Source organism: Schistocerca gregaria, chromosome X, assembly GCF_023897955.1.
Source record: "Schistocerca gregaria isolate iqSchGreg1 chromosome X, iqSchGreg1.2, whole genome shotgun sequence".
Lineage (NCBI taxonomy): Eukaryota > Metazoa > Arthropoda > Insecta > Orthoptera > Acrididae > Schistocerca > Schistocerca gregaria.
In genome coordinates, this window is record NC_064931.1 from 663,471,571 (window position 1) to 663,484,152 (window position 12,582).

At 43.3% G+C, this 12,582-nt stretch overlaps 1 protein-coding gene across 2 annotated transcripts in view; it reads left to right on the forward strand.

The window, feature by feature from the left end:
- LOC126297804 (beta-1,3-galactosyltransferase 1-like) overlaps nt 1-12,582 on the forward strand; it is a 92,660-nt gene that overhangs the window by 14,025 nt on the left and 66,053 nt on the right. For both annotated transcript variants that reach the window (XM_049989009.1, XM_049989008.1), the window contains exon 2: nt 6,008-6,200. In XM_049989009.1, coding sequence (XP_049844966.1) covers nt 6,008-6,200 — 193 coding nt within the window. The remainder of the gene's footprint in view (nt 1-6,007; nt 6,201-12,582) is intronic.

Below are 12,582 nucleotides of genomic sequence, written 5' to 3' on the forward strand. Positions count from 1 at the left end.
AGCATTTATTGGCGCAGCTCGATCTCTCGATACTAAATGATGGTGCCTTCACACACTTCAGTGTGGCGCATGGCACATACTCCGCCACTGACCTTTCGATCTGTAGCCCTAGCCTCTTACCATCTGTCCATTGGAGAGTGCATGACGACCTTTGTGGTAGTGACCACTTTCCGATCTTTCTGTCACTGCCACAGCGTCAGTCGTCTGGGCGCCCTAGCAGATGGGCTCTGAATAAGGCTGACTGGGACTTGTTCTCCTCCACTGGTGCTATTGAGCCTCTCTCTAACGATGACATTGATGCAGTGGTTCAGTCGGTCACCACCGGCATCGTTACTGCTGCTGAATCTGCCATTCCCCGTTCTTCTGGGTCCCCTCGGCGGCGGACTGTGCCTTGGTGGTCGCCTGAGATCGCTGAAGCGATTAAAGCTCGCCGGCGGGCGCTCCAGCGTTACAAGCAACACCTCTCAATCGAACACCTTATCACCTTCAAACGGCTGCGTGCGTGAGCCTGCCGCATTATCCGCCAACGCAAGCAGTAGTGCTGGGAGCGGTATGTGTCCACCATTAGCCTCCATGTCACTCCATTGCAGGTCTGGGCCAAGGTTCGCCGTCTCTGTGGCTATCAGACCCCTGTCAGCGTTCCTGCGCTCTCACTGAGTGGAGCAGTTTGTACTGACTCCGACGTCATTGCAAACCGCTTGACAGAGCACTTTGCTCTGAATTCTGCTTCTGCCAACTACCCCTTGGGTTTCCGCTCCATTAAAGAGCGGATAGAACGTCGGTGTCTTTCTTTTCGCACCCACCATCCTGAATTGTACAATGTTCCATTCAGTGAGTGGGAATTCCGCAGTGCTCTCGCCGCTTGTCCTGATACCGCTCCTGGCCCAGATAGCATCCACTCTCAGATGCTGAAACACCTTTCAGTGGACTGCCAGCGACGCCTCCTCGACCTTTACAACCGCATTTGGGTCGAGGGTGAGTTTCCATCGCAATGTCAGGAAAGTCTTGTTGTCCCCATTCTGAAACTGGGGAAGAACCCTTTGGAGGTGGACAGCTACCGTCCCATTAGCCTCACCAACGTTCTTTGCAAGTTGCATGAACGGATGGTGAGCCGGCACTTGAATTGGGTACTGGAGTCTCGGGGCCTTCTGGCTCCGTCTCAGGGTGGGTTCCGTAAAGGCCGCTCCGCTGCTGACAATCTGGTGAGTCTGGAGTCGGCCATCCGTACTGCCTTTGCCCGCCGTCAGCATCTGGTCGCTGTCTTTTTCGACATGCGGAAGGCGTATGATATGATGTGGCGTCATCACATCCTTTCTAGGCTTGATGGATGGGGCCTTCGGGGCCCTCTGCCGATCTATATCCGCAATTTTCTGTCGTATCGTACCTTCCGCGTGCACGTCGCGGCCTCATATAGTTCCTCCCAAGTCCAGGAGAACGGTGTGCCGCAGGGTTCTGTTCTAAGTGTCTGTCTGTTTTTAATAGCCATTAACGGGCTCGCTGTGGCCGTCTCCGCTTCCCTGTATGCTGACGACTTCTGCCTTTACTACAGCTCTATTGGCATTGCAGCTGCTGAACGTCAGCTACAGGGCGCAATCCGCAAGGCGCAGTCTTGGGCTGTAGCGTGTGGTTTTCAGTTTTCAGCAGCCAAGACCTGTGTTATGCATTTCTGCCGGCGACGCACTGTTCACACGGAGCCGCGGCTTTATCTTGACGGCGAGCTTCTTACAGTGGTGGAGTTACATAGGTTTTTGGGGGTGGTTTTTGATGCCCGGTTGACTTGGTTGCCTCATATTCGGCAGCTTAAACAGGCGTGTTGGCGGCATCTAAATGCTCTGCGATGCCTGAGCCACACCAGGTGGGGCGCTGACCTATCTATTCTCCTACGGCTTTACCAGGCATTAATCCAGTCCCGTCTGGACTATGGGAGTCTGGTTTATGGCTCAGCATCCCCATGTGCGTTGCGGCTGCTGGACCCAATCCTCCACAGCGGGATACGCCTTGCCACTGGTGCCTTCCGGACCAGCCCTGTGGACAGCATACTTGTTGAGAAGGTGTCCCTCCACTGCGGTTACGATGCCAACAATTACTGGCTGCTTATGCTGCCCATGTGTTTAGCTTACCCGGGCATCCAAATTATCGTGTCCTGTTCCCGCAGTCAGTCGTCCGTCTGCCAGAACGTCGGCCCCGGTCGGGTTGTCCGATCGCCGTCCACGTCAAACAGCTTCTCTACAGGCTGGGTGTTTTCTTGTACCACCTCCTTTCCGGGCCCCTCTGCGTACACACCCATGGTGTGTGCCTCGCCCTTGCCTTCAGCTCGATTTGGTACAGGGCCCAAGGGACTCAGTCCCTCCGGAGGCCTTCCGACGCCGCTTTTATTCCATCCTGGCCACGTATCAGGGCTCTGGCGTTGTCTATACCGACAGTTCGATGGTTGCTGGTCGTGTCAGTTATGCACTAACTCTAGGGGACCATTCTGAACAATGTTCGTTGTCGACTGGCTTGCAGTGTTTACACTGCTGAGCTGGTCGCCATCTTTCGTGCCCTAGAGTATATCCGCTCCTGCTCAGGTGAGTCATTCGTTATCTGTAGCGATTTCCTGAGTGGTTTACCAGCTCTCGACCAGTGTTTCCCTCGTTCTCGTCTGGTGATGGCTATCCAGGAGTCTCTGCATACTCTTGCCCATTGCGGCAGATCTGGGCCATGTTGGGATACCCGGAAATGAAACTGTTGACTGCCTGGCGAAAGAGGCCACTAGTGCACCATCTCTGGAGATTAGCCTCCCGGTGACTGATTTGCGGGCACTATTACGCCGCAAAGTTTTCGGTTTATGGGACACTGATTGGTGCAACCTGCCCGTGCCAAACAAACTCCACCTTATCAAGGAGACGACTACTGTGTGGTGGTCATCCATGCGAGCCAACCGCAGGTAATCAGTCGTCCTTTGTCGGCTCTGCATTGGCCACACCTGACTCACGCACAGTTATTTACTGTGTCGTGAGGATCCCCCTCTTTGTCGTTGTGGGGCGTCCTTGACGGTGGTCCATATTCTGTTGGAGTGCGCCCTTTTAACTGTGCCCAGGCAGACTTTTGCGCTGCCTGATACGCTCTCTGCGCTTTTATCTGACGACTCTTCCATAGCGGACATAGTTCTGTGTTTTATTTTTGGCAGGGGGATTTTATCGCTTAATGTAAGTGTGTGAGTTTTTTCTGTTGATTCTGGCCTATGGCCTACGATTTGTCTGTTTTTTTTTCCTCCCATGTGTTTGTCGGTGGTTGGCTTTTCCCTTTTTGTTTGTATGGTCGGCCAACCACCGTCACACTCTGTGTGATTTTAGTTCGTCTTGTCTCATCTTTGTCTACGTTTCTCTTGTTCTGTGTCGTCTGTCTTATCGTTTTTATTCTCTGTGGGTGTTTTTAGTATTTGGAAAAGGGACCGATGACCGTAGCAGTCTGGTCCCTTTAATCCCCACAAACCAACCAACCAACAGTTCTCTTTTTCTGCAAGTTCTTTGCTTTTCATATTTTGGGAAGAGGTCATATGGACAAAAATAAGGGAGAAAAAGTCCAGTAAACATGGGCTCTAAATTGCGTACCTTGAGAGCAACAAGCAATCATTCATCTCCGCTACTGTGAAACATAGTTGTGCTGAACGAGTGCACAGAACTCTTAAGTTATGCATTTTAGAGCCCATCTTTACTGGACTTACTTGCTTCGAATGATAGGTCCTTTCATAGCCCTAAATATTTGCCATCCCTTGTGGGGCATCCTTTATACCCGTGATGTCGCTGATGGCCAGTCCAGTGCCATATAATATAATGTTCTGGTTGCAAAACAACTGTGCCTCATTCAACCTTCCAGTGAGTGAGTCCCAAGTTGTGCTTAACTGCAGCCCGTCACATTTATTTAGGGCATTTTCAGAAATTTCAGTCTCAGTCGCTTTGATTAAGCTATCCCAGAAACCAGTTGCCCATTTAATAATAAATCTTATACCAAATACAATTCAGTGTTTGTTTCCTAGAGCATGCTCGGTTACTGTTGATTCCTCAGGATCCTGTAGGCGGAAACATGTCGTATGTTCTACATGCCACTGTTCCAATAGTGTACACAGTCTTTCCATTACAAATCTGTCCACACCCACGCAGTATTGTGTACATTACTGGCGTGCTAAGGCCTACATCACATTTCACTGGAATAATCTGTTTTATCTTTGCTGGAGACCTGACAACTAAATCGATTGTTTGCCTCCTTTGGAGCCATATAGTCTTTCCTGTTACTGAGCCACATAATGGCAAAAATTCGAGCTGCTTTGTGTCATCCTAGTTGGCCAGTGAAAGATGATACAGGCCTCAGAATGCTAGCATACCAAGTAGGTATGGATAGTTTTGTGTTGGAAAGACTGTGCGCATTGTTGGTGTTTCCGTCTATGCTTTCCTAAGAAATCGGTGGTAGCACTGTCTCTCTTGATACATATCACTAAACTGAATATTGTACTGGACTAACTGTATACTGCTGTATTGAACAGGCATGTAAAGATTTGCTTTAAAAGTAATTTTGTTTTTGCTAATCCAGCTACACATTGCGCGAATTAAATTGCAAATATCTGCTGAAACACCAGAGTAAATGGCTCTGACAACTCTTAGGTGAGAGACCCAGTATAAGGATGGTGGCAGCAACCGCACAGCAATCACTACTTGAGAATGGCTAGATGGTGCTCTTCCAACAGCTCATGGATTTTAAATGACATCATTTTGCTGGAAGCTTGAGAGAATTTTATCATATTGCTGTAAAACCATGCATTCATGTACCAGTCCCTTTATTTTGTAAAATAACTCAAATAATCTTACTACTTTATTGAAATGTGGTGCTCTAATTGCCAATTGTTTTGTACCAGTAGTTTTGTTACTGCGACTTCTTCCCAGCCAATTGAGAGTTATTCTTAAATGCTGTGCAATTATATAAAAAATGTATAAATTCAGACACGCAATTGTTGTCTGGAGTAAATAACTAACTACACTGCATTTCATGTAAGCTGAAATTTTGTAACATTAGTTACCAGTCGATCAACTGATACTGATATTACATCAGACTTTATGTAAAATTCTTGTACTTGCCCTCCATTTTGTAAAATGTGGGAAACGTCTTTGTCAGACTTTAAGATGGAGCTGAATAAAGAAAACATCCCTAATCTGAAGACACTTCTAGAGAATCTTCATATTTTTAACAGTAGCTGGCTAACTGAGGATACAAATTGTCCTGTTGATCTACAGTATCTTCAGTTCTATCAAAAAATTTAACTTTACCTGTTTTATGCTTATACCAATTACTGATTGCTTAAATTCTGGTTATCAAAGAATGAATAAAAGCAGTTTACCTGGATTTTTACTTTCACAGCCTCTTTGTTTTATGTACTTTGTAAGTTATCACTACTTTCTTCTTCATCCCTTTTCATAGGTTAGAGTGTGTTCTCTGAAATACTAATCATGTTGACAGACTTATCTGTAGTGTAGCCTAAGGTGTAAATTAGCCTGGATGGTTATAGGCCTAATTTAGTGAGTTGGTGAAACCAGCAAATATCAATGCCAAACAAAGGTTATTCTAACAGATAGCCCTGTAGCGTAGCATAATGTTTACATCTGCACCATGGGTAAAACACCTCGTAATATTTAATACTGCAAGGTTGATTCAGGAAACCTATATTAGACAATAGACAAGTTTATTTTGATGCATATTTTTAACGCATCATACGTAAACTACAAAAAAAATCTGGGGGGGATTCCTCATTGTAACTTTTGCTCATATTCAGCTGAATAATCTAGTTTCTGTGGTTCTGACTAAATATATGTCTGAGAATAAATTCATGGTAACACTCTTTTTAGGTGTTTTTTTGTGTTGCTACTCACTTGGCCTTTATTCTGTTTTCGTGGAAAGCAGCTCCTGATTTTCATTTTTGATGTGCTGACATGTATACATATATGTCTGCCATTAAACCAAACTGTTTCTGTTCCAGATGGAGAGGGTGCACAAACTACATGAAGTGCGCCCATCTCTCAGCCAGATCACACACACAGAGTTCCATCATGGCCACAGCCGTCGATATCTACGATGTTTTGTAGCATGTTTTGTGTTCTTATTCTTTCTGTTAATGCTGTATGTCCCAGCATATCATCAGACTCGTACACGCGAAGACCAAATACACATTGGTAAGTTCTTTGCATGATGATGTCTTTCTGGGGTTTAGGGGTGGTATATCTTTGGAATATCTTGTCTGCATGTGGAGGATTTATACAGACAGACAACTGAAATCAATTCACAAGGAGTATTTAAAGAGCCACATTGTTTGATCAGAAATGCATAATACCTAAAATAAAAGATTTTCCCAATTATGATTTGAAGTTGTACGGTCTACTCTAAAAGTTTTGATAAAGTAATCAGGTAATTTTTATAAAGTTATGTGCACAGTGCATCTCCTCATACCATTAACTGAAAGCTCCATGATATGCCCCCTTATGTATGTTGTTCAGGAGAGCTACATAGAAACAAGCTGATTCTGTGGTTTAATAGTGTTGTGTGCACACTGGTGCTTTTCTTAATTGGGGGGGGATGGGGGGGAGCAATAAGAATCCATACAGGGTAAGAATCATATTGTAAGGTAATAGCTGAAATGCCTTTGTTGAGGAAATCTCAAGAAGTGCTTACATGTTTTGTTAGCCAGTGAAGCACATTCTCATGACACATCATTTTGTGCAGGCCCACATTAACTTCCTAAATTCGTCTTGAAAGGTTTGGCAGTCGTTGTGCAGCTTATTAATCTGTGTTGTTGTTGTTGTTGTTGTTGTTGTTGTTGGGGTCTTCAGTCCTGAGACTGGTTAGATGCAGCTCTCCATGCTACTCTATCCTTTGCAAGCTTCTCCATCTCCCAGTACCTACTGCAACCTACATCCTTCTGAATCTGCTTAATGTATTCATCTCTTGGTCTCCCTCTACGATTTTTACCCTCCACACTGCCCTCCAATACTAAACTGGTGATCCCTCGATGTCTCAGAACATGTTCTACCAACCGATCCCTTCTTCTAGTCAAGTTGTGCCACAAGCTTCTATTTTCCCCAATTCTATTCAGTACCTCATCATTAGTTATGTGATCAACCCATCTAATCTTCAGCATTCTTCTGTAGCACCACATTTCAAAAGCTTCTATTCTCTTCTTGTCTAAGCTATTTATCGTCCACGTTTCACTTCCATACATGGCTACACTCCATACAGATACTTTCAGAAACAACTTCCTGACATTTAAATCTATACTCGATGTTAACAAATTTTTCTTCTTCAGAAACGCTTTCCTTGCCATTGCCAGTCTACATTTTATATTCTCTCTACTTCGACCATCATCAGTTATTTTGATCCCCAAATAGCAAAACTCCTTTATTACTTTAAGTGTCTCATTTCCCAATCTAATTCCCGACTTAATTCGACTACATTCCATTATCCTCGTTTTGTTTTTGTTGATGTTCATCTTATACCCTCCTTTCAAGACACTGTTCATTCCGTTCAGCTGCTCTTCCAAGTCCTTTGCTGTCTCTGACAGAATTACAATGTCATCGGCGAGCCTCAAAGTTTTTATTTGTTCTCCATGGATTTTAATACCTACTCTGAACTTTTCTTTTGTTTCCTTTATTGCTTGCTCAATATACAGATTGAATAACATTGGGGATAGGCTACAACCCTGTCTCACTCCCTTCCCAACCACTGCTTCCCTTTCATACCCCTCGACTCTTACAACTGCCATCTGCCTTCTGTACAAATTGTAAATAGCCTTTCGCTCTCTGTATTTTACCCCTTCCACCTTCAGAATTTGAAAGAGAGTATTCCAGTCAACATTGTCAAAAGCTTTCTCTAAGTCTACAAATGCTAGAAACGTAGGTTTGCCTTTCCTTAATCTTTCTTCTAAGATAATTTGTAGGGTCAGTATTGCCTCACGTGTTCCAACATTTCTACGGAATCCAAACTGATCTTCCCCAAGGTCGGCTTCTACTAGTTTTTCCATTTGTCTGTAAAGAATTCGTGTTAGTATTTTGCAGCTGTGACTTATTAAACTAATAGGTCAGTAATTTTCACATCTGTCAACACCTGCATTCTTTGGGATTGGGATTATTATATTCTTCTTGAAGTCTGAGGGTATTTCGCCTGTCTCATACATTTTTCTCATCAGATGGTAGAGTTTTGTCAGGACTGGCTCTCCCAAGGTTGTCAGTAGTTCAATCTGTGATTACTATCCTTATTTCGTAATGTAATGGTAACCATTCCGACCTTTAAGCAAAAACAAAAAACAAAAAACAGTGCAGTGTGTGTTCTGCTCCTTGACTGGACAATGTAATATCAACTAACTGCATTCCTGAGGTGAAGACTTTAGTACAAGATCTTAGAGGCATTGCCTTCTTGAATCGCAGGAGTATTCTATGTGTGTAGGTAAGGGCAGTGATCATTCTCCAAAACGACAAATGCACTTTTTGCAGAGTGCCACAAAAGACAGTAGCTATGGGAGGTGAAAAATCATCGAATGCACCCACAATCAAATCAATATTGAAATCATAACAAAGGCATCACAGTCATGCTCCCACTTAATCTCTATGGTTGACTGTCATGTGGAATGTAACAGAGATAGAGATGATGATGATGATGATGATGATGGGGGGGGGGGGGGGGGGGGGGCAGTCCAGCCATGCAGTGTTTGTACAGAATACTACATATAATGTTGCTGTTGTTTGTTGTCCCTTAAAGTGAACAGTGAACCAGATTTCACCCATTTTTAACATTTTTTGTCTCACTCGTATTAAACCAGAGTCAGAAATAAATTATAGTAATTTTAGTAAAAATGCTCAGTGTACTGTAGTCCTGAGACAGATAGAAATAAATCCAATTTCTCTTAAATTTAGTGATCTTTTCTGTGCACAGCATATATTTCAAGACTGAGAATAATCACTGAAGTGTTGATGTTGAAGATTTTCTAAGACTATGCACATACCAGTAGGCTTTAGTTTTGAGGAACAGAGCCACAAGTGAAATAACAAAAATCGTGAAATCTTAATAACTGAAGATCATGCAGTAGTACCATAAAAATCTTCTTACTGTCTGGTTGTAACCACACTCAAGTCCAAATCAAAAAACAGGGCCATCAATGAAATACAACACACTAGAACTGAAAGCAAGTTTATGACCAACACCAGCATACAGCAAGAACAGAATGCAGAGTGCAACTATTTATACAAAAACTGAATATTCAAGACTATACAAACATTACAAACATAATATATTTCAAGAACATTCCAGAAATGATATTTACTAAATATCAAATAACTACTGGTGATGGAGTTTGAACTGATGATGTGCAACATGCCAAACAGTAATGATAACCACTGAGCTGCACTGCATGCACCACAGTGCATAGCATTTCTCCCTCTCCAGGAGAAACAGGAACCCACTGTTTCAGAAGTTCCCACTACATCCTGGATTAAGATTTTGTTAATGGCCTTCTGTATCATGGTGCTGGTACATTATAATGTTCTGGTTTTGATGTTACATCCTCATCACTGTGATCAGTATTGAAGACCACCACTCATGCCAAAGCTTTATCGTTGAGTGGGTGTTCTGTTTCCTCGAACCTTCAACTGTAGATCTGCACCTCTCAGCTGTAGTAGGGCTTCATATAGAGGACATGCACAGTGTCTCTGTGCTTTTGGTGTGAAGAAGGATCATAATCCTAGACTTCATATGTGACACCCAACAAGCAGCTAAGGATGCAAAAAAAACCCAAAGTAGCACTTTAGTAACTTTTATGATAGCTCTACTTGTCGCACAGGCATAAAAATCTATGCCAAGTCTCCTGGGGTACCTCACAGGCTGGTGCTGGCTGTTATAGTGCTCTTGGTCTTTATCCTGGTTGTTCAAATCCCAATACTCATATCTGCTAGACTGTCAAAGTATAATTTTATAACCAACCTTTCAAATCACTTCTTTGCATATGTTTGTGAAATGTATTCTGCCTCTGAGAACATGTATGATTGAATTATTGAATTATTCATAAAATAGTGATAACTTAACTTGTTATCCTCATTAGATATTGTTGTTGGCTCTGTAACTAGAAGGATAATCAGTTTTGGCTAAGCTGTAGGTGTGAAATAATTTGTTTGTGCTGATATTTTTGACAACACAATTGTCAGTATTGAAACATCCTTAGTGGTGGGATGTTCCACATAGTCAACCTGGCTATTGTCCAGTAGAACTGGGGACAGTGTATCTACTGTCATAGCAGCTTCATGACCATGGACTGGAAAGAAAGGTGTGAAGCCTGTAGTGTGTTGCTTCGCTGTGTTGTATGCTAATGTCACACTGTGTAGCACTGTATACCAGTCTCTCTGTTCAACATTAATGTGTATTGAGAGCATATCTGCCATTGTCTTATTAAAGCATTCTGTGAGGGCGTTCATCTGTGGATGGTATGGAGTCGTCATGCTTTGGGTGATGTCACAATGTGAAATTACCTGTGATACTAGTCCTGCACAGAAAACTTTCCTGTGATTAGATATTGTCACACTGGATGCTCTCTGTTTCAGAATGATATCTTCTACAAGGTATTTTGCAATTTCTGGGCTTCTGAAGTTGGCACAGTGTTGGTGATAGTGTAGTGGGTGAGATAGTCAGTGCAGACTGTTACCCATTGATTGACATTTGTCAGCTTAGGGAACCCTCTCAAGAGATCGATTCCAATTTCAGGAATGGCACTGTTGCAGGTGGGATTTGTACCAGATGCCCTGGAGGTAATAGTGGCATGTGCTACTATCATTAGCACTCCTTACAGTGATTCATATAGTGTACAACAGATCAGTAGAGACCAGGTCAGTGTATAACAGATCAGTAGAGACCAGGTCAGTGACATATTCAGGGCAAACGGTTTCTCGTCTGTTCAAATTCTCTTACAATAGTTACAGGCTGTGTACCCAGCTGAGAAGTTGGCCCTGCTGATACAACACCAACTATACTTGCTCCAGTGGTAGGGAAAACAGGTGTCATTCAGCTGGTTGCTATATCATGTAGGGATACGGGGAAATGAACAGGTTGATTGGGCCGCCAAGGTGGCCTGCAGAGGGCAGGATGTTTCACAGTGTCCTATTCCCTTGCAGGCTGTCTTTCCTGCACTACAGTGGAAGTTCATGTAGTCGTGGGATGAGGAATGGCTGGCAGTAAACAGACAGTAAGCTGAGGCTGGTGAAGTCAACTATCCGGTTGTGGTATTCTTCCTGCTCAGCTGGGATGAAGTGACCCCTCACACGTCTTCACATTGGAACTGCCCTCTTACACATGGCTTTTTGCAACAACAGGATCCCCAGTTTGTGGCATGCACATCTCTGTACACCATATTTTAACAGAGTGCATTTTATACCATGATGCAAGAGCAGAAGCAAATATTGGTGGGGATCTGCCCTATATTTTAGCAGGTTATGAGATGAGTGTGACTAATGTTTTAACTTTCTGTAATTTGTCTGGGCTCTGGCCTAAGCTCTAAAGCTGGAGGTTTTAGTGTGTTGCAGAGTGGCTGGCTCCTCCTTTTTTATTCTTGCAGTCAGCCAACCTCATTCATCTACTATATTGTTTTAGCCCCTTATACCCTTTTCCTCCTGTTTAGTCAGTGTTCTAATATTGATGGAATACGTCATTCCGTGCGGGTACGCATATAGTTTTCTGACTTCTGTTACTTTTATTTTACATGCTGTTTTATACTCCTGTTTAGTGTATTTTACCGACACTTGTCTCAAACAGTTTTCGCGTGGACACTGAAGACCCATACCAACATATCCACATACACATACACACAGACCAGGCCAGGCCAGTGATATCTGCATCTGAGTTTTTCTGGAGTATCCACAAATGCCAAGGGACCGGATGTTGGAGTGTCATGGAAATACGTAAGGATAGGTGGCTAGAGATGAACTGAGATGATGAGCAACCATTTCTGCCCCATTACATTGTAGGTCCTCTTCTATAAAATTCTGTTTACTAATTTTCATTTAATTTTGTCAGTTCCTCATTCATCAACACTTTTATAATTTTCAGCAATGCTGGATCTTCAGTCTTTTCAGCAGCAGTGTTATTTAATGCAGTGATGACTGAGATTTCGTCTGTGCTGCTGTTTTCTGGCAAAGGATTCTTTGAAAGGCAGTCAGTGTCCTTACATTTGCATCCTTTTTTGCATACTATTGTGACGACGTACTTCAGAAGTGGTGCCCAGCTAACCAGCCAACATGAAGGATCCTTGAGGCTAGTCACCCAGCAGAGAGAGTGGTAATCCTTCGTAACAGTGAATGAACGCTTTGCTGAATAAATATGGAAAGAATTTGTTGGTGGCCCACCATTTTAAAGGCAGTCTTCCTCAGTTTTAGAGTAGTTCATCATAGACTTGTAGAGTATTCAGAAGCATAAGCTATCATCTTTCCTGAATTTGTACTAGAACTGCCTCCATCCCAAAACTGCTAGTGTTGGTGTGAAGCTCTGTCTTGACATTCTCATCATATAATGCTATAATTGGAGATG